General features: G+C 36.6%; 1 protein-coding gene across 1 annotated transcript; it reads right to left on the bottom strand.

Moving 5' to 3' along the window:
* Positions 1-546: 546 nt before the first annotated feature.
* SNAPC1 (small nuclear RNA activating complex polypeptide 1) lies at positions 547-23,009 on the bottom strand. Its single transcript, XM_015249774.3, has 10 exons — positions 22,824-23,009; positions 19,594-19,753; positions 19,289-19,429; positions 18,513-18,617; positions 13,288-13,446; positions 11,689-11,757; positions 10,928-10,990; positions 8,195-8,345; positions 3,570-3,668; positions 547-1,348 (listed from the first exon to the last, which is right to left on the bottom strand). The coding sequence occupies exons 1-10, from the start codon at positions 22,949-22,951 to the stop codon at positions 1,284-1,286; spliced, it is 1,140 nt and encodes a 379-aa protein (XP_015105260.1). The 5' UTR covers positions 22,952-23,009; the 3' UTR covers positions 547-1,283.
* Positions 23,010-23,383: the final 374 nt, after the last annotated feature.

Raw genomic sequence — 23,383 nt, 5'->3', positions numbered from 1 at the left:
AAACTAACGAGCAGACAAATCCTAGCAAATGACGGGGTATACAAGTAGCCAATAATAGAACCAGGCACCCAAGTGCTCCAACGGTAGAATACTTAAACCCCAGAAGCTTGCCCAATATTCACATCATGAAAACTGCCCCTTCTATTACCAGAAACATCTGAAGTCAGTCAAGGGAAATAATTCTGTTTCACAGCTAATGTGATAGCATATATTCTAATAAAGGAAAATTTTCTCTCGGCTAGCATTAGTACTTTGATTTTAAAAGTACTTAAAAGTACGGATATCACACATTTTCACTCACAGGACACTGGCGGAATTCCTGAATATACAACACTGGGAAACAACATGGAGCATAACCAACCGCAAGACAGGCTGAGCCAAGTGCATGATGTGGAGATGGTCTGCTGCCAGGGCAGTTCTCACAGCACGGCTGAAGCAATCTCCATGTAAATGTCTAGAATGAGAAATTAACGGAGGCACATTCACGAAGCCATAGAATTTTTTTCTATGAGCTCCAACTTTCTGTACCATAGACACATTTCGGAATTTATATTACCACTCTTAAAGGTTTTATTAGAAATAATCAGTATTTAAATGTTGTACTTAGCATGTTGACTAATCATATTGTATGCATATATGGACACATATATACATATATCTATACATATACAAGCATACACATATACATACATACAGAAATGTGAGGCCAAAGGGAGCTTTAAAACAAGCACTAAAGAATACTTAATTGATTACAAAAGTAGAAACTGGGCTTCCTAACTTATCAACCACATAAGTTACTCACCATATAAGTTTCATATATTAAAAAATAAAGCAAATAAGGCAAAAACTTTATTGTATTTAACAATACATAAAATAGTTAATATACACCATAAACAAATCCATTACCAAACTCTAGATACAAAATAATTAGCTATTTACAATACTTCAAGAAAAAAGATTTTAAATAGAATAGTTAATATTACCATTACAGAACTAAGACAAAAAGTTGTAGGAAACAGCAATAATCTGCAAATAAAGGATTATTTCTATTACATTCTAAATCCAAATTTTACCTTCATTTATGCATATTTCACAAAACAAAATGTTAGAATTAAATTTTAGAGTAAATTCTTATTTTATTTTTTGTACCTTTATTCTAGAACTAAAGTATTGCCATTTCAAAGAAATACCTACAGCTTCCCAGAAGAATTATTTTTAATACTTTCAGTCTTCCTGTTCAATACACAAAATATAAATCTTTTCTTCTATTGGAAAGCTCAAAATTAAGAACTCCACACCAGGCTCTTCTTTGTTTTGAATTTTCTTCTCCTCTTGGATGCAGTCAACTCTAAAAACATAAAATTAAGAAGTCTGTCAGGTCTAAAAAATAATACTTAATTGGTAACACACATTTAAACTATATGGATTGATGTAACAGTAAGAACACCTGCATAGCCAAGCTACAACAAGAAATCTTAAGTCTGACATACAACGATTTTTTTCCCTCAAAATGGTATTGCAGCCGTACACTTACCAATGTAGATCCTGGTCATCCTAAATTCTACTTCATAATAAGATACACCAAGGTTGTTTCCTGTGGGTACTCCCTCCCTATAATTAGCATGGACCCAATGTGCCAGATCTGGAAGGTACCTGGGCCAGAGCTAAGAGAAAGTGACTAAGATTTTAATTGCTTCTCAATTAAACCTGACAATGTAACCCAAAACACTAGGACCACACATCTTTTTGGCTACCATGACAAACACCATAACCAACACTCAAGTAAGTGTCCGTCTAAAAACAGCTGTGAACCCAAAAGTTACTGATCATTAAAAAATTAAGCAAATAACAGAAGATACCAAAACATGAAAATTATGGAAGATGTAAAAACAAGTATTCCCCAGCAATGAAAATCGAAAGGAGAGTGACAGGAAAAGTTTAGAGAAAAGACAAAAAATATGAAGAATATATAAAAGCATTATATTGTAATATCTTTGTATGGTGATAGTAACTAGACGTATCATGGTGATCACTTTGTAATGTAGAGAAATATCACATCACTATCGTGTGTACCTGAAATTAACATAGTGATATACATCAATTACACTTCAAATAAGGGAGAAAAAAAATTTTTTTTCAAGAGAACTAAATCCTTGCCCTCCTCAGTGGGAAGTCAATAGATAATTCACAGAACTGAAATATGAAATACCCATATATAAACATGTTACTTAGAAATATAGAGGTAATGACCAAAACACTTAGTAAAGAATTAAAAGTGGTTGTCTCTGGGAGTAAGAAATGGGAGTCAGAGTCAGAGGACTTGCTTCTTATAATAAGTATTATAAAACTGAATTGTAAAATTGTGTGCATATGTATTTATGATTTAATAAAAACCAAATTTTAAAAAATCACAAGCTGATAGATTTTGGAATAGGACTTGCCAGACAGCCACAGGGTGTACATGTGTTTAACTGTTTATTTGCAAAAAAAAGCCACCGGACAAAACTAGGAAGCGACTGCTGTCTGAAACTCACCACAAGACTGTAAAGGACTGTTCTATGCCGACATAAGCCAATCACAGAAGCACTCAGATTTCTGAAGGAACAAATATTCTGCTTAATGGTCTTTGTCTTCTGCATGCTTCCATAGCACCCTGTTTCTCTTTACCATAAGGTACTGAGTTGTTCTTCTCCCACATTAAACTGTAAGGTCCTTTGGGGCACAGACTGATCTGATTCATTAAATGAGATTTACTAATGTCCACTAGGAGCCACTCACTGTGCTCAGATCTACAATCACTGTGATCAAAATCAAATGGTTCTTACATTCTTATACTGTATATCTTTATATTCCTGTACCTAGCTAAGCACTTGAAACACAGCAGGCACTCAATAAATGTTTGCCGAATGAATACAGAGCCATAATGAAAAGAGTCATTAGGCAGATTCTTAATACACATTATATTCATTATCATTGATGGACTACCAGCTAGCAAGCCTAGCCTGCTAAATGTAACTTATGCTCTAAATCACTACAATTATTACTAAAGATCATACTTATTTGAACTATTATTTAATAAACAGTATAAACAAATTACGAAAACCACAGCAACACTAAAAGATGTAACTATTTTAATTCATGTTGTGCCACTGACCACTTCGTTACAAGCATCATTTCCTACGTGAAAATTTTACATTTACTAAAACATGACATAAAGTATTTTTAACAATAAAATCTTTTTAAAGTTATATCCAGAAATTCATATTTTGTGAGCTTTGCCCTTTATTAGGAGTACATTTCAGATATCCTCACGATTAGGAATATTCACCTATAATAATGGTATTTTTCCCTATCCATCACATCTCACCTGGACTGACTGCTGCCTCTCCACACCCATTCATTCACTGGATTATCATTTACTTTAAGTGTCATGATTAAGAGTACGATTACACTAAAATTCTCCAACGTGCCAAAGATAAAAGCATCACAGGGACGTGCAGGCGACCATGTTACTCACAGGTTCTAAACCTTGACGCTCTACAAGTAGTTTGACAAAATTTCACCTGTACCTGTTTCGCTAAAACTTTCATTCTCCTCTTCCTCTTCTGTAATTACAGGCATACTCAGACTCAGAGATTTATCTTCCTTATGCACATTCTGCATGCCACCTGGAAACAGTTGAAAAGTGATTTTATATGAAAACAAAGAATGTTAATCATTGAGAAAAAACTTTACACAAATAATGATATTATTTCAATAACAAAGATTAGATACTTAAACTAAGAGCTGAAACTGTAATGGTAAACAGAAATATGCATATTAAAAAACATATCTTTATAAAAGTGTTAATACATTGTATCTATAAGAAAATGGAGGAAAAGGGAAATAAATTAGCCAAACACAGATTACTCATCTTTATTACACACAGCACAGGTAATATCTGCAGACATCAGGGAATAATCATGTGTGTTACTTCAACTTTATTAAGTAACCACAAATGTAATTCTAAATTTAATAGCCTTGTTTTTGAAGCAGACATACTTCTTTGTATCACCACACATGCTCTACAAGATATATTTCCCTTAGTCATAATTTGCCAGGAATTTTCCATTTTCCAAAACATTGGAGTTTTTCTACAGCAACCTTCTGTTGCCTGAAGAAATATCCTAATCAAATTATCAAATATCAATGTCATTTCGGGTCTCCTTCAGCATGTAACTTCCCTGTCCCAACAGCAGCCCCCACACACTTCTCCCTCTGCTGCCTTATTCTTCTCCACAACACTTTAACCACCTGACACCTTGTATATTAATTTGTCTGCGTACAGCCTGCCTCTTCCCACTACAACGTATGCTACACAAGGATAGATTCCAGTTTGTTTAAGTTGATGTATCCCCAGCATTTAGAAGTGTGTCTGGCATATAGCAAGTCCTCAACAAACAGTAAATGATCAAATATGGATTCAACTACTTAATAACACAGCATTTCACAGAGTATGTATGTTAATAAGTACCTGCCAGCACAGGAGGCAAGAAATTAAATGAAAATGAGTTTAAGCTTTCTGCTCTGAACACATTATGCTGGGATCTTAATGGGGTGCAGATTTTAGGGAAGAAATAGATTGCTCTAAGATACAGCTGAGTAAACTGTAGCAATAAGCTTCCATGTTAAACACAGTTCAAACTTAATAAAATAATATCAATTTCTCATCAAGTTATTAAAATAGAATTTTACCTTTACTTGGAAGTCTTTAGTATTAACTGCAATAATTTTTACATGATTTTTTAAGATGATAGATAATCTTTCAGGAAATCTATTTCCATATCGAATCATCACTTTTTTTGGCAGGCGGGGAGGTTTTGAAACTATAAAATTTTTCAGTTGTTCACAAAATTATAATCAGTACAATATATCCAAAATTACTAATACTGTCTTCACTATCTTGTAGTCATGTCCATCCACATCAACTATTAATGATTTTTTTAAAATCCACATTTACAACCTAACTGAATCTATCCAACAATGTCAAGTGGAAGGATTTCTGAGTTAAAACCTGTCAGCTGTGAAACAAACCTTCATCTAGTCACATGAGGATTAACTGCATCTTAGAGACCTATTTCTACATTAAATCAGTAAGCTCACATAATGAAAGCAACATTCTCTAAAAGCTTTTAAAAACAAAATACAATGCTTTACCCGCCTATCATGCAGCCAGGACCAAGAAGTGAACACACAACACTGTAGGATGTTTATCTCAAAAGTCCACATATTAAATAAAAGCTCATGAACCTCAGTCATAGATATGTTCCTCAGGCCTTTATGCAGAACCTAATTACATTTATTTTACATAAAACTGGAATGAATGGCTGACCAGTTTCTTAAACCATTACAGTTAAAAAGCAGCAGCAAAAGGGAAAAAAAAACTGCTACCAGCCTGCACACTGAGAACAGAAAAAAGACACCCACCACAACAAATGTGACAGAGAAACGTTAAGAACTGACAAGGGCCTGCAGCACGAAGTCGTGAGTGTAACGATAAACTGCCCAACACACTTAGGGTATTTCTTGATAGGATCCTTATATTACAAAACCCAGGAAAGTAATATGCTCATGACAACCCTCAATCATAAATGGAAAATTAAATTATGTGCAGGATCCACTGTTCTGGATAACAGCACATACATACACTTCAGTATTTTTCTAATCATAAAAATGATAAATGCACAGCAAAGAAAATAAGAAATGTATAAAGAAGAATTTAGTATGTTTTAGAAAGGTATCAACCTGAATGAAGTTTTAAAAAGGAGATTCTGACATCTAAATCATTAACCTCAGCTAGCCACAAAACTAGCTCCCAAGAGGGTGTCAAGGCAGACAGTTTTACTATGCTCAAAGCTGACCATGTGGGATGCAATTCTAAGTAACAGACCACTGCTCATCTCAACACACACCATCACTAGACATGCAGCCAGAATACAAGAATTCAACCGTATGTCTGACTGGGGCTCCAAATCCGTATTTCCAGTTACTTGAGAGCTAGCAAGTATGGCAGTTAAAGATTCAGTCTTGGATTCAGACAGACTGCCATTCAAGTCTCAGCTCTATTTACTAGTTAGGTGAGCTTGGACATGTGAAAAAGTTTGGCAGATAATAAGTGTTCCACAAATAACAGCTGTTAATCATCGTCACCCTCATACATCATCATTACTATTACTGATGTTGTGTGCTAGGAATGGTGAACAGCTATAGCTTAAGCTTAAATAATACAAACATAGGTAAACCCAATCAATATACTTGAGCACCTATTTATGTTCTAGACAGCTATTACAGGAATTGAGCCTGGAAAGGCACAATGCAGAAAAATTCTCCCCCAAATGAAATCTTCATCCTGTGATCCTAATTCTGTTAAAGTTACCAGCATTCCCCTAGCTGCTGAGGCATTAAGCATCCTTTCTCATCCCTCTCCATCAGCCTCTATATTTGGTCACCCAGAGATACCAACTGGCTCTCCTCTCTTAGTCTGCTTGTCTAATTCCTACAAGCAGTAGATGCTCAAGCACCTGGCCAGATCCTCATTACTCCCCAACAGCCTTGTGCTCAGTGTTCCTATGTTCAGTCTGTTCCACCTACCTACCATACTACTCCCAGACTGATGTTCTTCAAAGAAAGCTGGTCATACCACCTTCTTGCTCAGAAGTCTGCCTACTAAATCAAGTCCAAACTTCTTGGTTCCACATTTAAAGCCTGTTCACAGTACGATGCTCAATGTATTTTTCTCCATGAACCGTAACTCTTCAGCACATCCTTTACACTCCAGGCAGAGTGGACTGCTCACATATAAACTTCTGCATACAAATTTCTGTGTGACAAGTTTTCATTTCTCTTGGGTAAATACCAAGGAGTAGGACTGCTGTTTCATGGTAAGTATATGTTTAACTTTATTAGAACTGCCACACAGTTTTCTAGAATGACTATACCATTCTGGCTTCCCACCAGAAGTGAATGAAGGTTCCAACTGGTCCTAAAATATTTACTATCTGGCCCTTTACAGAAAGCTTGCTGACTCCCTAAATCTAGAGGACTTTTTTTCTAGTCAAGAATGGATGCTGGATTTTTATCATATGTCTTCTTGGGTAATTATTAAAATGAGTTCCCATTTTTCCCTTTAACATATTTATATGGTAAATTATATTGGCAGATTCCTAAGTGCACCATCCTTGCATCCTAGAATGACTGCAGTCAGTCTAGCTGTTCTGTCTCTGAGATTCTTTTGATACATATAATACTTATCAGTGAGGTTGGTCTAACAAGTGCTCTTCACATCTGCTAGCTTTGTAAAGAGAACTAAAAAAAATTCTCCTTTTGAAGTTATTTCCTGATTATCCTTAACAAATGTGGTATCTCCTCCTCTGAATTCTCAGTGCACTACAAGCATTATGTTATGGAACTGAATCATATCTGGGCTATGATTAAAGGTATTTAACTTTAATTCTCCCCTACTGCCTCAACATAGGGGAAAAAAAAAAACATGTCAAAAGGTTATAATATACCTTCATATACTGCTGCAGTAGCTGGAGTGGGTTCTTCTATGAGGCACTAAGTATCCACTGTTTCTAGTGCTCCTTTTTCTCCCTGAGCCTGCTAATCAGATTCCAACTTCATATATGGTGAATATACATTATGTGTGCAATGTTTAAAAATTAAACTATCGACATACATAGTTACTTCTTTAAAAACCAAATACCAAAGATAATTTTATAAACTATTTTAAAAGAAAAGTAGGTACAGCTTAATTAGTGCAGCTAATGGAAAGTATGGTTTATACAATGTATTTATTACTTATTATACCTTATTCTACACATAAGTTTGATTCACACAAAAAAATACCAATAAAGTATGCTCTGGATAATTCTGGACTGGTTCTATAACTATCTAACTGTATCACTTTTGGCAAGTTATTTAATCTTTATGGGCCTAAATTTCATCACCTATGAAATGACAGATCTGATGACTCCTAGGGTCCCTTGCAGCAATAAGATTCCAAGAATCTAAGATAACTTATTTATTTTAATATTAAATCTCACAAGGTTCTCAAACAAATATCTAATTCTTTTTAATAAAGAAAACATGGTGAGGAGAGGTTGTAAACACCTGTTTTCCCTTTCTAAGTCTCAAAACAACTTTAAAAAGTTACCTCTGTTTCTGGAAGATGTCTTCCTTCCTGCTGATTTCAGTGTTTCTCTGTTTCTTTTTTTCCTAGTTGCTTTGATTTGTCCTTGACCAGATGCAGAATCAGAGTCAGAAGAGTCCATTTTGACCTGACGATGTCTTCTTGACTTGGATGCCTAAAGAGTTAGAAATCCCATTAACCACAGTGAATCACAAGATGAATCCAACTGACAGATGATTTAGAGAAAGACAAAATACACAATCAAAGATGAGGAAAGAGTTACAGAAATACTTGTCATAAAGTACTCTACCATTATACTGGCTTGCTTAATACCTGTCACATGTCTATACTCCTATCTTTACAACAGGAAGAGTTCCCTGCAGTGGTCATCATCATCTACTCAAACTGGGTATAAAATAAACTTGTTGGGTTAAAATGTTATAGTTACATACTGAGACATCAAGGTGTAAAGGACAAGTTTGGTTTTTTTAACCACCTAATAACCTATTCCCCTTTTCTTCTAATAACATTTTATTTCCTTAGCACCATGTATTTCAAGTGGAACTACTTTATGCCTGGCTCCATGAATGGCTAAAAAGCCCCGATCCAGTCAAAATTAGCTTCACATGCCCAAGGCCACAGTGATTTGTTCAGGGATGGGTATGTGATCTATGTCACAGCTGACCTAACTCAATTTTAAAATTCTGTTTAACTTTTAGGAAAGAAAATTCTCCCTTTCCACCGAACCTAAAGCTGGGAACATGCAAGGCTGGAGCTGTCACAAACAGCATACAAAGACAGAGAGAGCAACATAAAAGGTGAGGCACGGAGGGACAGTCCAAGGACTTTCTGTTACGCCATCAGTGAATTCCCTTATTTGCTTAAGCAGAGTCCTGACTAACAGGGATTTTCAATTAATGTCATACATGTGATACAGGTATTAACAATGGTTTAAAAGCTGCCATGCACTGTATGTTAATTGTACCTCAATAATCAGAAAACCACAACTATGCAATGACATACTCTAATAAAAATTTATAGGGGTTATAATTTGTTTAATAATTTCTTCTAAAGTATTTCATAATGTCTTAAGAAATATATTAAGCAACAATTAGCCTATATGATATGGAAATAGTTCTGGTTTAAAAGAATTGGGGATAATTACCTTATCGTCCCTGGTGCTTTCATTCAACAATACTTTGCACTCAATTTACTGTGGCACAGCAAATACGTAACACTTAACTAATCTAGAGTTACTTTTAATTTTTTCATTTATTCCTTTTTATTTCTACAACCAGAAAATGACAGTAATTTCCCACTGCATAAAGACATTCTTAGATTCACAAAAAAAATCCAGAAAAAAAAAATATGGGATTAAGCACATAAGTTTATCAGTGCTCCTTCCTGAAACTCGACTAAAATGACGGTAAAGGAATAAAAATGAGTAAACTAACAAAACATAAATAATAGGATACAATGCGGCTGTAAACAAAAAAGCCCAAAATTTTGGAAGTGGGAGAGTAAGAGCTGGCTTAGAATGAAGAAAGCTGAAACCTAACTGCCTGTATTGAGGAAGTTACTGTAAGGCAAGCTGACCCAGGTGGGTCAGAACTGGCGTCATCAGAAGTGGGACTGAAAAATGAGTGGATATGTGAAAACCCTGCATAGGGAACAGTATCCCATTCCCCAGCCTCAAAGCTGAACTGACCTCTTCCTGCAGGAAACAGGAGGTGTGCTCTCCAGCAGGGCTAAACCAGAGAAGCGGCAGGCTTGGGGAAACTGGAACAGCTACGGAAGGCAGAAAGCCTCCCACCGGACATTGGGAGGCTGAGTGAAACCTCCATAAGGAACGAGCCTGTTGGCAGATTCTCTGCAGGCTCCCCAAATGCTGGCTTACTTATCACTTTCCTCCCCAAGACGAAGAAATGGAAGCCTGCCTGCTTCCTGGTAAAAATGACTAGATCCAAGAAAAGCACTGAGGCTAAAAAACTCTCCCTCCACATGACCACTCTTAAATATGACCTGAGACTCTCCAAAACTTTGAAAAAAGCCAACTGAGTGAAAGACAGAGGACAGAGTAAACAAAACCAGGTACTCTAGGGGAAAAGGAGGAAACTTCAAAAAAAAACTGTAGTTAACATTCTCAAACAGATAAACCTATTGCAACCAGAAAAAAATAATAATAATAATAAAGAATACATTTTTTTTTTAAGTAAGAAAAGATTCACAGAACAACAAAAAAATCTTAGTAATGAAAAAAAATGTCAGGAGAAATAATAAAAAAAACAAAAATGCAGCAAAGCATACTACCAAAGAAACAATACAAAAAATTCCTCAGAACTGAAGGCTATCAGATCCAAAGTATGACCAGCATGAGAGCTAAGGATACTGATGGAAAAAAGGTATACCAAGGTACACTGTCACAAAATTCCAGAACTCCAGGGATAAAGAGAAAATTCTAAAACCTTCCACGATCAGGAATACCAGAAGCCAGAAGACAATAAAGAACAATGACTTCAAAATTCCTGGTAAACACTGAAGTAACTAAAAGAAAACAAGTTGAAGAGGGCCGCCTCTTAAGATGAGGAGGACGGGGTCAGGACGTGGCACCGCAGTAACGTGTTGGAACATATGAGCCACTGAGTATTACTAGATTTTTAAAACCATGTACAGGTATTACTTTGATGAAAAAATTAAAATGTAAATAAAAAAGCATCAAGTACATTTCTAAATTACTTTATTAAATAAATAACTTACCTGAGCAACAACTGAAAAGGCCTTTGATTTTATTTTCGCTAATGATTCTGCCCTTTCACATCTCTGCAAGCAAAAATAAACAGGAAGGGGAAAAGGTCAAAACACATAAACACTAAGTGAAATTATGAATTCCCAACCATTTTTTTAATTAGAAATCAGGTGTGAGACAGAAGGCAGGGTAAAAAGAAACTAACATTTATTGGACACACTCCAACAGGTGCCAGGGTAATACAACCACGGCTCCCAACTGTTCTCACTCAGGATTTAAGGAGGATAAATGAACGAGAGGCTTGGAGATCAGGCCATTCCCTCCTCATCTGCCTGTGCCCAAAGATGCCTCCTTGCCTCATCCGCTAAGACGGATGAAAACTCTGGAGGCAGAAAGCAGTACAGTAAACAGAAGCTTGAGCTCCACCCTGACTGAAAGGCTGACAGGAAGTGAGAAAAGACACAGTATTACCAAAGCCTCACTCTGCTCCCATAAGGGCTGAGGGCACCTTCCAGAGTCATCCTTCCCCTTTCCTGCGGAAAACTGTTAATATCCTCACTCCCAGTCTCCACCTGATGTGGTCTTTCACAGGTTTCCAGTAAAGGACAGACTAGCTCTTCATAGAACCTGTTACAGAATCTTCTGAGATATGTATGATAATACGGACCACAGGGCATTATGTTTAGTATACAGAATCACAGCCACACGTGAAATGAAAAGAAGCTAACCAAACTAATGCCCCACAAGCAATCATATACTGAATTTTTCTGACCTCTGATCCTCGTGAATTTCCTTCACTCTTTTCTTCTCCATCTTTAACTTTAGATTTCAAGGATAGATTCTGTAAGATCAAAAAAGTTATATATTCACATTTACAATTCAAATTAACAAAAAATTAACTGAAAATCAATTTCAGAACAATGAAAATCATTTACTTTTAATTACTGAAAACCTAAAAGAATATTTCACAGAATTGCAGCATGGTTTACCACCTAACATGAAGATCATGGTAAGGTTTCAGAATAGTTTTAAAACTTACCAAAAAAAAGCCTAAATCCTCCAAACTAATAAAGAATAACATGCACTTTACGTGATAGTAAGAAAACTAGTTTATTCTTCCTCCCTTCAGGTTTTCAAAGGCCTTTGTAATGCTCATTAAAGAGAGTTATTAAAAGAGAGTTTTCTAATAGATGTTTACATTAAATGCCTAGGTCATCTGTGTAACGCATTTGCAGCACTTAGAGTATTCAAACATTCTAAAATGTACTCTCATTAAAATAAACGTACAAAGAGGAAGCAAATTATTTTCTTCTTCCCAAAGCTGTCATGTCCTCATCACTTTCCTTATTTATCTTTTCTAAAATTGAGTTTTGAGCTATCTCCCTTTATGTAAGCCAAAAAGTAGCAACACATCCTTTTGACAAATAATATATAACAATCCCTACTTAGCATTTGTGAAAACACGAACACATTATCAAACACATAATAGCAAATCAGAAATGATCTGTTTTTTCATTTTTTTTCCTAGAAGTACTTAGTAAAATTAAATGGAGTAGTAGTTTCAAAGGTAAATTTAGCAAGGCTGGCCTTTAGGTTTCCAGAGTGAAAAAGCTTCTCCAACTGAAAAGGGTAATATGGAATATGGGCAGCTCTACCATCAGTATTTGAACCAGAAAATTAAATTGAAGATTTGTGCTGATAAGATCTGTCAATGGATAAACCAAGCCAGGTAGAAATCATGGTAAGCAGGGAAGCATGTGCCCTGTCACAATGGGAGAAGCTACCACTCAGGTCTAGCTGTCTGCTGCTGTGCAGCAAAGTAGGAGCAGTGTTACCAAACCTCTCATTTTAAAAAGAAGTTTTAAAGGATCTCTGGAATTTTAAGTTAAAACCACAAATATTTAAATGTTGGTAATCAATTCAATTTTTAAAATGTTAGGAACAATACTATGCCAAAAAAAAAAGCGTGTGCAGGATTTGACCCAAAGACTGCCAGTGTGCAACCTCTGGAAATGCTAAATTATAAAGACTGTAATAAATCCATGGTATACCAAGATTACTTACTTATTCTTCTATAATTATGTAAACTATATATAAATGGACATTATTTATGTTGTATAATTATTATTAATTATAGTTGTTTATATATTCTATAATTCTATATAAAATCCATTTGTAAGGTTAAATAACATCACACAGCTACTAACTGCCAAAGCTGGAACTAGAAAAGTAAAGCCCCGTCCGCATCTTAACTTCACAGGGAGTAGCCAGTAAACAAGGCTGCCAGGCTGCCTCTCAGCATCATCACCCACATCAGGCAGTCAGGAATAATGCAAACCCATGGTGAGACAGCAAAGAAGCAGTTACAAACCTTTCTGTCTTTGTGCCACTGCTGATGCTCCAAAACTATGTTCTTGATATTGTCAAAAAAATCATCCTTTATCAAGCTGAGGGCTTTGTCTGGATTGGACTTATCAACTGAAATTACATGTTTCATTCTCTGATAATGGTCATGAACATTCAGCATTTCCTGAAGGTGAAAAGATGAGTCTTTTAATTCAATTTTTGAGGAGAAACTTAAACACAAAACCAAAACAAAATAAAATCATCTTCCAAAGTGACAGAGTTGATAAGGAATAACATACTACAGTATACTGAAAATAATATAAAATCATGTAAAATACTACAACTTTATTAACGAAGAGGCCGCTTTCCAGACGTATGAAATCATCAAATTCAACTCAACAAACATTAGTGAATATACAATGTACGGAGAGACGTCGGGAAAGACTAGTTAACGTAAGACTGAATTTCTAAATATGACAAAAACTATTTGTAGTATAGTATACCTTTAAATATTACTACTGATAACTAAGATCACATTTTTATTTCATGCTGTCACAGCAGGATATTTACATAGTTCTTTACGATCAGCTGGAAATTCCTATTTAATAAAGTTCATGCAATCCGCCACAGAGATGTGCTTTCACAAATCTCAAAGCTCTTGTGCCTGTCCCTGTAAGCTTCCTCATTACTTCAGAGCTAAGATTCAGGATTATATGAAATACAGTGATTTATGACACCATTTGAGGCATCAATTACTAATTAGACCTTCCTCCCGCAAAACCTCCAGCCAAATGGGCAGGTCTATGGGGTAAAGAAAAAGACAGCATAGAGTAGGCAGACACAAGAAATCACATAAAACCAGCTCTGGGACTAGCTCAAGACCAGCTGAGAACTATAGACACTCCATCACAGAAGATCACTGCAACCTCTGCATCATCTCCAAGACAAGTTACTTAATGTGTCTCTACATTTTGATGGACTTGATCAACATCTTTCCAAGGAACCCGGAACTGCTCAGGAGTGGTGTGTGCTCACATGTGCAGGATTTTCAGTGAGGAACAGTGTCCAGACATGGGGAGCCCCTACCTTTTTATACAGTACACTGTGCTGGATTCCTGTTATTTTACCTGCACTACAGTACAGAGCAAAGACCACTAGCTGGACCTGATTTTGAGCTTGAGTTGTATCACTTGTTAGATTGTGACCTTGAGCAAATCCCTCAGTCTAAAATCACAATCCACAACTGTACAAAACGAAGTAAAGACACCTAATCTACTATAAAAGTATTAAGTGAGGTTTTACACATCAAAGTATTCTGTATAATGTAAGACATGAGACAAAAATCAATGGATTAAGAAAGAAAAGATAATGTATGGACTTTCATCTTTACATATCTGGACATTCAAATCCAGGATCTGTACCTTTATGCAAATGACTTAACTTTTCTGAGCCTCAGTTTCCTTGTTTTTATTTATTTATTTAATTCTCTTTGTTTTTTGTGGTTTCTTTTGGTGGGTGGGGTAATTAGTTTTTTTTAAATTATTACTTAATGAAGGTACTGGGAACTGAACCTAGAACCTTGTGCATGTTAAGCACACACTCTACCACTGAGCTACACCCTCCCCCTCCTTGTTTTTAAAATTGGGAAAATACCACCTTCTCTGAAGGGTTACTATGATGATTAGTGAGATAACATACAAAAAACATCGAGCATAGTTCCTGGCACTGTCCTGGCAATATAGTGGTGAAGACATTTATTATAATCATATTGGCATACTTAGCTATAAAGAACAGGGCAAATGGGCCTGCTGCATATTCTACATTAAATCATGATACTAATTCAGACTCTCCTTCTGTCAGGTCAAATGGGGCTCGGTTAGTCTCTGCCAGGGTAGAAACAAATTATATTATGGCCAATGGTGAGTACACAACATGTAATGCCATTATTATAACTGTATAAATGAAGAAACAGATTCAAAAATGAAATGGTTTGCTGAAGGTCATATTTAAGTAGGAGAGTTAGATTTGGAAATCAGATACCTTTAAAAAATGGTAATTATGTATGGCGATGGATGTTAACAAGATTTACTGTGGTGATCATTTGGCAATATATACAAATATTGAATCATGATGTTGTATACCTGAAACTAAAATACTGTATGTCAATTAAACTGCAATTAAAAAAAAAGAAATCAGATATTTTGATTCAATATTCTATTCCCTTGTTTTATTAGGCCTCCTTAACCACAAAAGAGAACTAATGAGTGGCAGAATCATGACCAGAATTCAAGTATGCTGACATCAAGATTTAATATATTTGCAGGAAGTAGAAGGAAAATAGCGAAGTATAGAATTTAAGGATTACCAGTGAAAATCAGTCACAGGCTATATATGAGGATAGGAGAAATAGAGCCAACACAGGTACTGAAGGAAAAGGCTCTCAAAGCAGATCTGCGGCAAGCCAAAAATGTGAGATAAAGTCGAGATGCCTTCACACAGACTACGCCATTTCTAGAAGCTTCCATGAATAGGTATTCCATAGCCTGTCCCTTCTGACCCTCCTCTGCAATCACCCTAAAAGAATATGGCTTTGCGCATCACCCCAGCTCTGTTCTCTAAAATCTCCCGTATCTGCTTGTTGACATATACAATTTATTTAACAGAAGAACCTTTAATTCAACACACTGGAGCAAGAGAGCTTAAAATGAAAGAGCATGTTTAACAAGGTATGTAGAAAAAAAATTAACATTCTACCACCAAATTAGTCAACAATCAAAAATTACAACCAACTGGGTTCAAATCATCTTTTTTTCACAAGGAGCATATTGATAAGAACAATGTCTGGCTGTTCTAACACATTCTCTGCTTCTCTCTTTATAGTTCACATCCGTACTTCTTGGCAAACCCTTCCTGGTATCCCAAAATCTTTCATTCTCTACGATAGCTATTCCAAACGTTCTCAATTCTTGGTTCCCACAGGAGGCCCTCTCTTAAAGTTCAGGCTGTTGGGTCTGATGCCTTCTGCTTCTTCGCAACCAATAATATGAATCTATTTTCCCCTCCTTCCCTCAGGTTTCAAAGGAAGAAGTGTGCCTTCTGCTCAAGGCTAATCTCTCCGCCAGGCTCCTGTCACAGCCCCACCACCTCCTCCACAGCAGGGACAGTGCTGCTTCTCTTCAGCACAAACTCCCCTTCTAAATGGCTCCTGACTCCAAACCTACATATACACTTTAAGTCTCTCTCTCCAGTCTCCAGTACTTCTAAATGATTCCCCTCTGCCAAAAATACCAAATACAAATTCCTTCTACTATACAAAGTTCTTTGCTCACATTTTTCTACATGTAATCTCACACCTCTGTCTCACTCAGCTGCTAGAGGGCAAAGATCCTATTTCTTGTTATACCTCACTAGGTGTATGCAATTGATGTATTTCTCACTCCGTCCCAGCTCAGACAAGACCTTTCCTGTCCAAAAAACAGGCACTGCAGCCATACAGAACCTTAGCTCCCTCACTTCCTAACTTCACTTCTTTGTGCCTCTATTTTTCTCAACTTTAAATCAGGGATAAAAACACCTACGTTAAGAAAAATTAACAAAAAATTAGAAATTGTTTAAAATAACTTTTGTTAAGAAGAATAAAATAATCTAAAACAATCTTGTACAGCTCCTGCAAAATACTATGTCTTTAGATATTTAGTAAACAATTTCCTTCTAATTCAGTACTTCTTAACATTCTGGGAGACACAAGCACCTTTGAGAATCTGAAGCTGGTTAGGGTACCGCACCCTAACCAAGCATCCACACATACCGTAATTTTCATACGATTTAGGGGGGACAGGGATACAGGGACCATCTCAAGGCCACCCATGGGCCCAGATTAACAATTCTTAGATAAACAACAAGGACCTATTGTATAGCACAGGGAACTATATTCAATATCTTGTAATAACTTATAAGGAAAAGAATCTGAAAAAAAATATATATGTATATAACTGAATCACTTTACTGTATACCTGAAACTAACACAACACTGTAAATCAATTATACTTCAATTTAAATATTTAATTAATTTTTTAAAATTCTTGCTCAAAAATAAGGCCAGTATACAGAGCAGACCCAGAGTGCTTACAAAAATGAATCTGTTACCTGAGTTAAAAAGTCACAGATGCAACCTGACAGCTGAAGCTATTAGAACATGGCAGCATCTAGAGCAGAGAAACATTTGAGCAAAGCAAACATCTGACCTCTCTTTCAATCCTGATAAAGAGAAAGACTGAATGGGGTTGGGGGAAAAGACAGTAACATTTATTGAGTCTACTCTGTGCCATATGCCACACTCAGCACTCGGCAGACGTAATTCAGTCTCAATTCTTACAAATGGATGAAATAAGGGTTGTAATCCTAATATTAGAGAGGGGGAAACCAAGGCCCCCCACCTGCTCACACTCATGATGTATATATATGAATCCATTCTTTTAAAAAGGGAATGTATCACTGTAGCCCTTTAGTGGGGTTTTGTTTTAACCTCAGGGCAACTTTTCTACTCAGGTAAAACTCTGTATCACTACTTATCCATACAAAAGGAGATTTTTCTCAATACCGCACAACTTAAATAAAATAGCAAAATATATTAGGTGGAAAAGCTTTTTTAAGACGATACCTCTTATCTTTAATTCTTGGCTTCAAATGTTTGTTTTATCAGAATAGCCTCACTGTTTCAATGGTGGGTTTTTACAGAAGTGTTATAAAAAGGAACTTAGGAGACAAACACATACTGTTAAAAAAATAATAGTAAAAATAAAGCCACTTTAAATTCTTGTTTCATGACCTATCTAAAGTCAAATACAAACGGTGGGGGAGGTAGGTATAGCTCAGTGGTAAAGCACATGTTTAGCACGCATGAGCTCCGGGGTCAATCCCCAGTGCCTCCAGTAACAAATAAAGAAATAAAGCTAACTAGCTACACCCCACCAAAAAAAAAAAAAAAAAAGGTGGTTTCAGTATTTGAATCTAAAGGTCCCTCAGTCCAAGTCCAGTCTTCTACATCTTTTCGTTTCTCACTGTGTTTCAAGATTTACTCTATAAATTCTGATGTATTTAGGGTGCAGTATTCCTGACACCTAGCATTCTATGATTGGTTAAAAGCATTAGAAAAATGTTCAATACCCAGTAGATAAAGACACAACCTCAATATATAGGTAAGAATAAAATGATTTTTTTTTAATTTCAAAACCATAAAATCAAATTTACCTCTAATACATCAGAAGTGATAAGTTTCATTACACGATCATTTGGGTCTTTAAATTCTTCTGTAACTTCAGCTCGTTGAATTTTTTTCTTCATTCTGTATGACAGCTAAATAATAAGAGGGTCTTTTAAAGGATTAAGTACTGAAATAAGTAAGCCAGCAGTAAAAACTGTCTATCTGTAAACATGGATGAATAAAAAGCAGCTCTGAGTACATGTTTATTAAATAATCCATTTTCCAAAGACTATTAGACTTTTGAAATAACCCTTAAGATGCCAGACCATATGTTTACAAATTCAAATGAGATTCAGAGAAGTTACATGACTTGCCAGCTGATGGCAGAACCAGAAATAGAACCTTGCAGTTCAAGTGTTCTTTCAATCTAATGTCTGAAACTATCTCAAGACTGAAGAAATATGTATTTTATCAGTGGAAGTTTCAACTTTTAAACCAACATTAAAATCCCTCAGTCCTCTTTCGGTAGCCTCTCTGATGTTTGAACAAAGGAGTAAGCAGATGCAGATACCCAATCTAATTTCCTCTCCTAATGATCTGCTTAAGATAGCATCCAGAAACACTGCATTTATAAGCAGAGACTGAATTTTTGTTTGCAAAAAAGAAAAAAAAAGTAATCAGAATGCATTTTCTCTTATTTGAAGACTTTCTACAAGTATTGGAAACTACATAATATTCTTTCCACTTTCTGAAGGCTGAAGTACTTTATAGACAATGAAGCATAATTTTTCATTTTGAAACCAAACTATTTTGAATAACATACCAATTTAGGCATTGCTGTAAAGTGAAATGCTCTGTCTAGTCGTAGCTTCCTAAAAATATAAGCTGCATCAAAATGTTGTGCGTTTATCAAATCTTGCTGAAATTTTAAAACTTCATCCCAATCCTTCAGGGCAACTCTGATCTGCCAACAAGAGGAATAAAAAAAGTTGTTAGTAAATGTAAATCTTTTTTCACAAATGTATTCTAATTTTGAAACACTGGCATTTCTATTTAAGTCAATTTGCTCTGAAAATATTGTACCTGTTTCATATCTCTGCTGGAAGAAAACAACTCACCAAGTATTACCTTTTGTTTTGGTTGACACAGTTGGGTGTTATATAATCCATACAGCAGATACAAAGCACCAACTCTGATCTGGAAGGTGTACGGAGGTAAAAAATATCGCCAAGCCAAAGCTAAAGCTTCTTTTGTAAATGTGTTCTTTTCTAAATTTCTCATTCTACCACTAGAAAACGAAGAGAAAATATATTATGACTCTAAAAAAATAATGCACAAAAACTAGAAGAGGTATATATATACTTGCTTAAATAGCACCTGCTAGAAACTGGATGGGCATCCCACACCTGACCCTTTCATGATTAAAGCACAAAGACCTATTTTTCTGCTGTGCTGCTTACCCCCAGGCACAGGCATCCACTAGATGAATATGATGCATCTTCCTAAATCATTAACTTTAGTACTGAACTGAGGAGCAAAAGGGGAGCAAAAGGAGTGGGGTTACAAATTATTACCCGTTAAGAATTTTAAATATTTAATATATTAAAATAACTATGGTTATGTTACAAATAAAATACAAAAGTATGTGCATTTTGACAACACAGACTGACCCAGAAGGTATTATGCTAAGTGAAATAAGTTAGACAGAGAAGGACAAATTCTGTATGGTCTCACTTATGTGTGGAATCTAAAAACCAAAATAAACGAATAAACAAAACAGAAACAGACATGAATACAGAGAGTAAACTGGTGGATGCCAAGGGGAGGAGAAGTGGAGGGGTGGGCAAAATAGATGAAGGGGATTAAGAGATACAAACTTCCGGTTATAAAATAAGTAAGTCACAGGGATGGAATACACAGCATGAGGAATAAACTCAATAATACATTCATAATTTTGTAAGGTGACAGATGGTTACTGGACTTGCAGTCAATCATTTCATCATGTATTTGATCACTACGTTGTACATCTGAAACTAACATAATACTGTAAGTCAACTGTACTTCAATTAAAAGAAAATATGTACGCATTTTAATATATAATGAAGATTTCCCCCAATGCCCTCAACGAGTCACAGTAATCCTAATTTGTCCTTGAGAGAGCAAGGTGAAAAAGTCAGAGACCCACAGTACAATGTGACCCACCCTCCTCCTCCCAATTCTGTAGAGTAAAGGTCACCAAAGCAAAGAAGGAGCTGGGTTAAGAAAGTAGACTCCATGACACTTTCAAAGCCTGGGCTCTTCAAATACTAAATATACTAAAGAATGCAAAATACATATTACAGTATTGGCAACTAAAGCAATTTCTAAAGAAAATCCACTACTCCTCAAATGGTCTCTACTTGTTTTCTCATTTTAGTTCCTTCCTCATTAGCTAAAAATTTTTCTAAAGTACCACTTTTTCCAAGAAGGATACAGCGAAAGAGCATGGGTTTTAGAAACTGTAAGAATATTCGTTTCAGTATCTGCTCTACCACCTACTAGTTGTGTGATCATGGAGAAATTCTTAACCTTCTTAAGCCTCAATATCTTCATCTATAAAACAAGGATAATTACATCTGATCTCAGAGTTGCTCTAGGGATTAAATACAGCTATAAATGCATTACATTTAGTAGCCATTAAAAAAATCAGTTCCTCTCCTTTCATTCATTGTACAACAAATGGCTCCACATCCTCTATCCCCGGCAATATACAAACTACACAGGTAATTATTTTATATCAACAGAGAGAAAAAAGAGAGTGTTTACATTTTATTCTGCAAAACATAGAGTTTTAATCACAAGGGCTTATGCATTCAGTCAATTATTCAGCCTTTTCAATATTGTATGTATTATGCTAATAGATACCAGATTCCTCTAGTCACTCTCCTCAAAGGTCAGTCTGGTGGAAGGAAAATTTTTAAAAATAATAATGAATATTTATTTATATATTTTAGAGTTCACTTAACATATACTAGCTCATTTAACCCACAAAACTACAATATTAGGTATTATCATTGTCCCTATTTAACAGATACAAACTACTACATACAGAATAAACAACGAGGTTTTACTGTATAGCACAGGGAACTATACTCAATACCTTGTAATAACGTATAATGAAACAGAATACATATGTGTAACTGAATCACCATGCTGTACACCAGAAATTAACACAACGTTGTAAATCAACTACACTTAGAAAGAAAGAAAGGAAAGAAAGAAAGAGAAAGAAAGAAAGAAAGAAAGAAAGAAAGAAAGAAAGAAAGAAAGAAAGAAAGAAAGGAAGAAAAGAAAGGAAGGAAGGAAGGAAGGAAGGAAGGAAGGAAGGAAGGAAGGAAGGAAGAAAGAAAAAGAGAAAGAGAGATAAGGAAGCTCAGGCAAGTAACTCACTTAACTTAATCACAATTAGTGGACTCTGATTCAAATTCAGGCAGTTTGGCTCCATAATCTGTGCTCTTAACCACTACACTACACTGTTTTCTGAACTATACGCTTACAATAAAATGTGATTAAAGTGAAGAGATAGAATAAGCACAGAGTGCTACAGGAAAAAAAAAAAAAAAGAACACGAACACCTTACTTAGTCTAGAAGGGCAAAGAAAGGCTTCTCTGAGGAATTGTCTTTTGAGCTGAAACCTGAGTTAAGAATAAGGTGGCCAGGCAAAGGGACTTGGGGGAAAGCTCCAGGCTGAGGAAACGCCTGGAGAGGGCCACCGCGGATGCTGGAGTGAGAAAGCGAGAGCACAGAGTGGACTGGTAGATGATGCTGCAACGATGCGCAGAGGCCAACCATGGAAGGTCTCGCCAGCTAGGGGATTTGAGCTGTATCCCAAAGGCAATGGAAACCACTGGAGGGTGGGAAGTAGGGACGTGACATGATCAAGTATGCACTTTAGAAAGATAACTTTGGTATTTGTAGGCAAATTAATCCACTCATGCAGGATTTTGTCTTGCCTATGCGTTTGTTTTGTTTTTAAACATGGAATTCTAAGAAAACAAGACTCTTGCGGGGGGCAAATGTTGGTGACCCAGGTCAGAGTGAGGCTGAGGAGACGGAGAGAAGAGTTTACAAGGACCGCCAGGTAAAGATACACATATTGAGGAGGAAGCCGCAAAAGCAAAGAATCCAAGCCAACGAAACCGCCCCGGGAAAGCGAGGAGCCGAGCACAACTGAAAGCACAGGGGAGATGGAGGCGGTGTTCAGAGACGGCCACTCTTCTCAGCCCTCCCAGGTGCGGCGGAGCGGAGAGGGAGGAAGAAACCTGCTACGCCGCCTCTGAGCGGGGAGAGCGGCAGGTAGCGGACAACAAACACCCACCAGAAGATGGTCCCGAACTTCATGCTCCGCCAGAGTTCGGTGAAGTCCTCAAAGCGCACGCTGTCCATCTCCTGGAAGCGGCTGAGCAGCGCCTCACAGTCGGTCTGCAAGCCTGCAGGCGTCCCCATACCTGCAAAGCACGCACACCAGCCGGCGCCGGTACCCGAGAAAACCCGGCCCCGCACCCCCGCCCCTACGACATGACGCGCACGCTCTCCGTGACGTATTATCCGGCCCCTTCAGCCCCGCCTCCAACCGGGTTTGCCCGAGATATCGCGATGTTTGCTGCGCGTGTATTGTCGCGTCTGTTTTAGCAGTTCCCCTGTGTTAGAGAAGGCAGAGCGACATTTAACGACGCTGAGGAGGTTTACGTCTCAAATGGCCTGTGAGCCCAGAAAGGATTTTAGGCCTACGTTAGGCTATCTTATATAACCTGATATTACCCTTAACTATCAACTTTCCTTTGAAGTGATCCAAAAATTTCAGAAGCCAACTTTTACAGCTAAGAGCAGTAGCCTCAGCCCACCCCCACGTGGAAAGAGGATCTAAGAGGGTTTACT

Source organism: Vicugna pacos, chromosome 6 (genome assembly GCF_048564905.1).
Source record: "Vicugna pacos chromosome 6, VicPac4, whole genome shotgun sequence".
NCBI classification, from domain to species: Eukaryota; Metazoa; Chordata; class Mammalia; order Artiodactyla; family Camelidae; genus Vicugna; species Vicugna pacos.
The sequence above is the reverse complement of the archived record's forward strand: the minus strand, read 5'-3'. Positions and strand labels throughout refer to the sequence as shown.

What these genes read in the sequence shown, in the direction of transcription:
- SNAPC1 (XM_015249774.3), bottom strand. Translation starts at nt 22,951, where the DNA reads ATGGGGACGCCTGCAGGCTTGCAGACCGACTGTGAGGCGCTGCTCAGC. An exon ending in AGTGGCACAAAGACAGAAAG is followed by an intron (nt 11,758 to 13,287) that starts GTTTGTAACTGC and finishes TTGATCTTACAG; the next exon opens with AATCTATCCTTGAAATCTAA. An exon ending in GACATCTTCCAGAAACAGAG is followed by an intron (nt 3,669 to 8,194) that starts GTAACTTTTTAA and finishes AACTGTTTCCAG; the next exon opens with GTGGCATGCAGAATGTGCAT.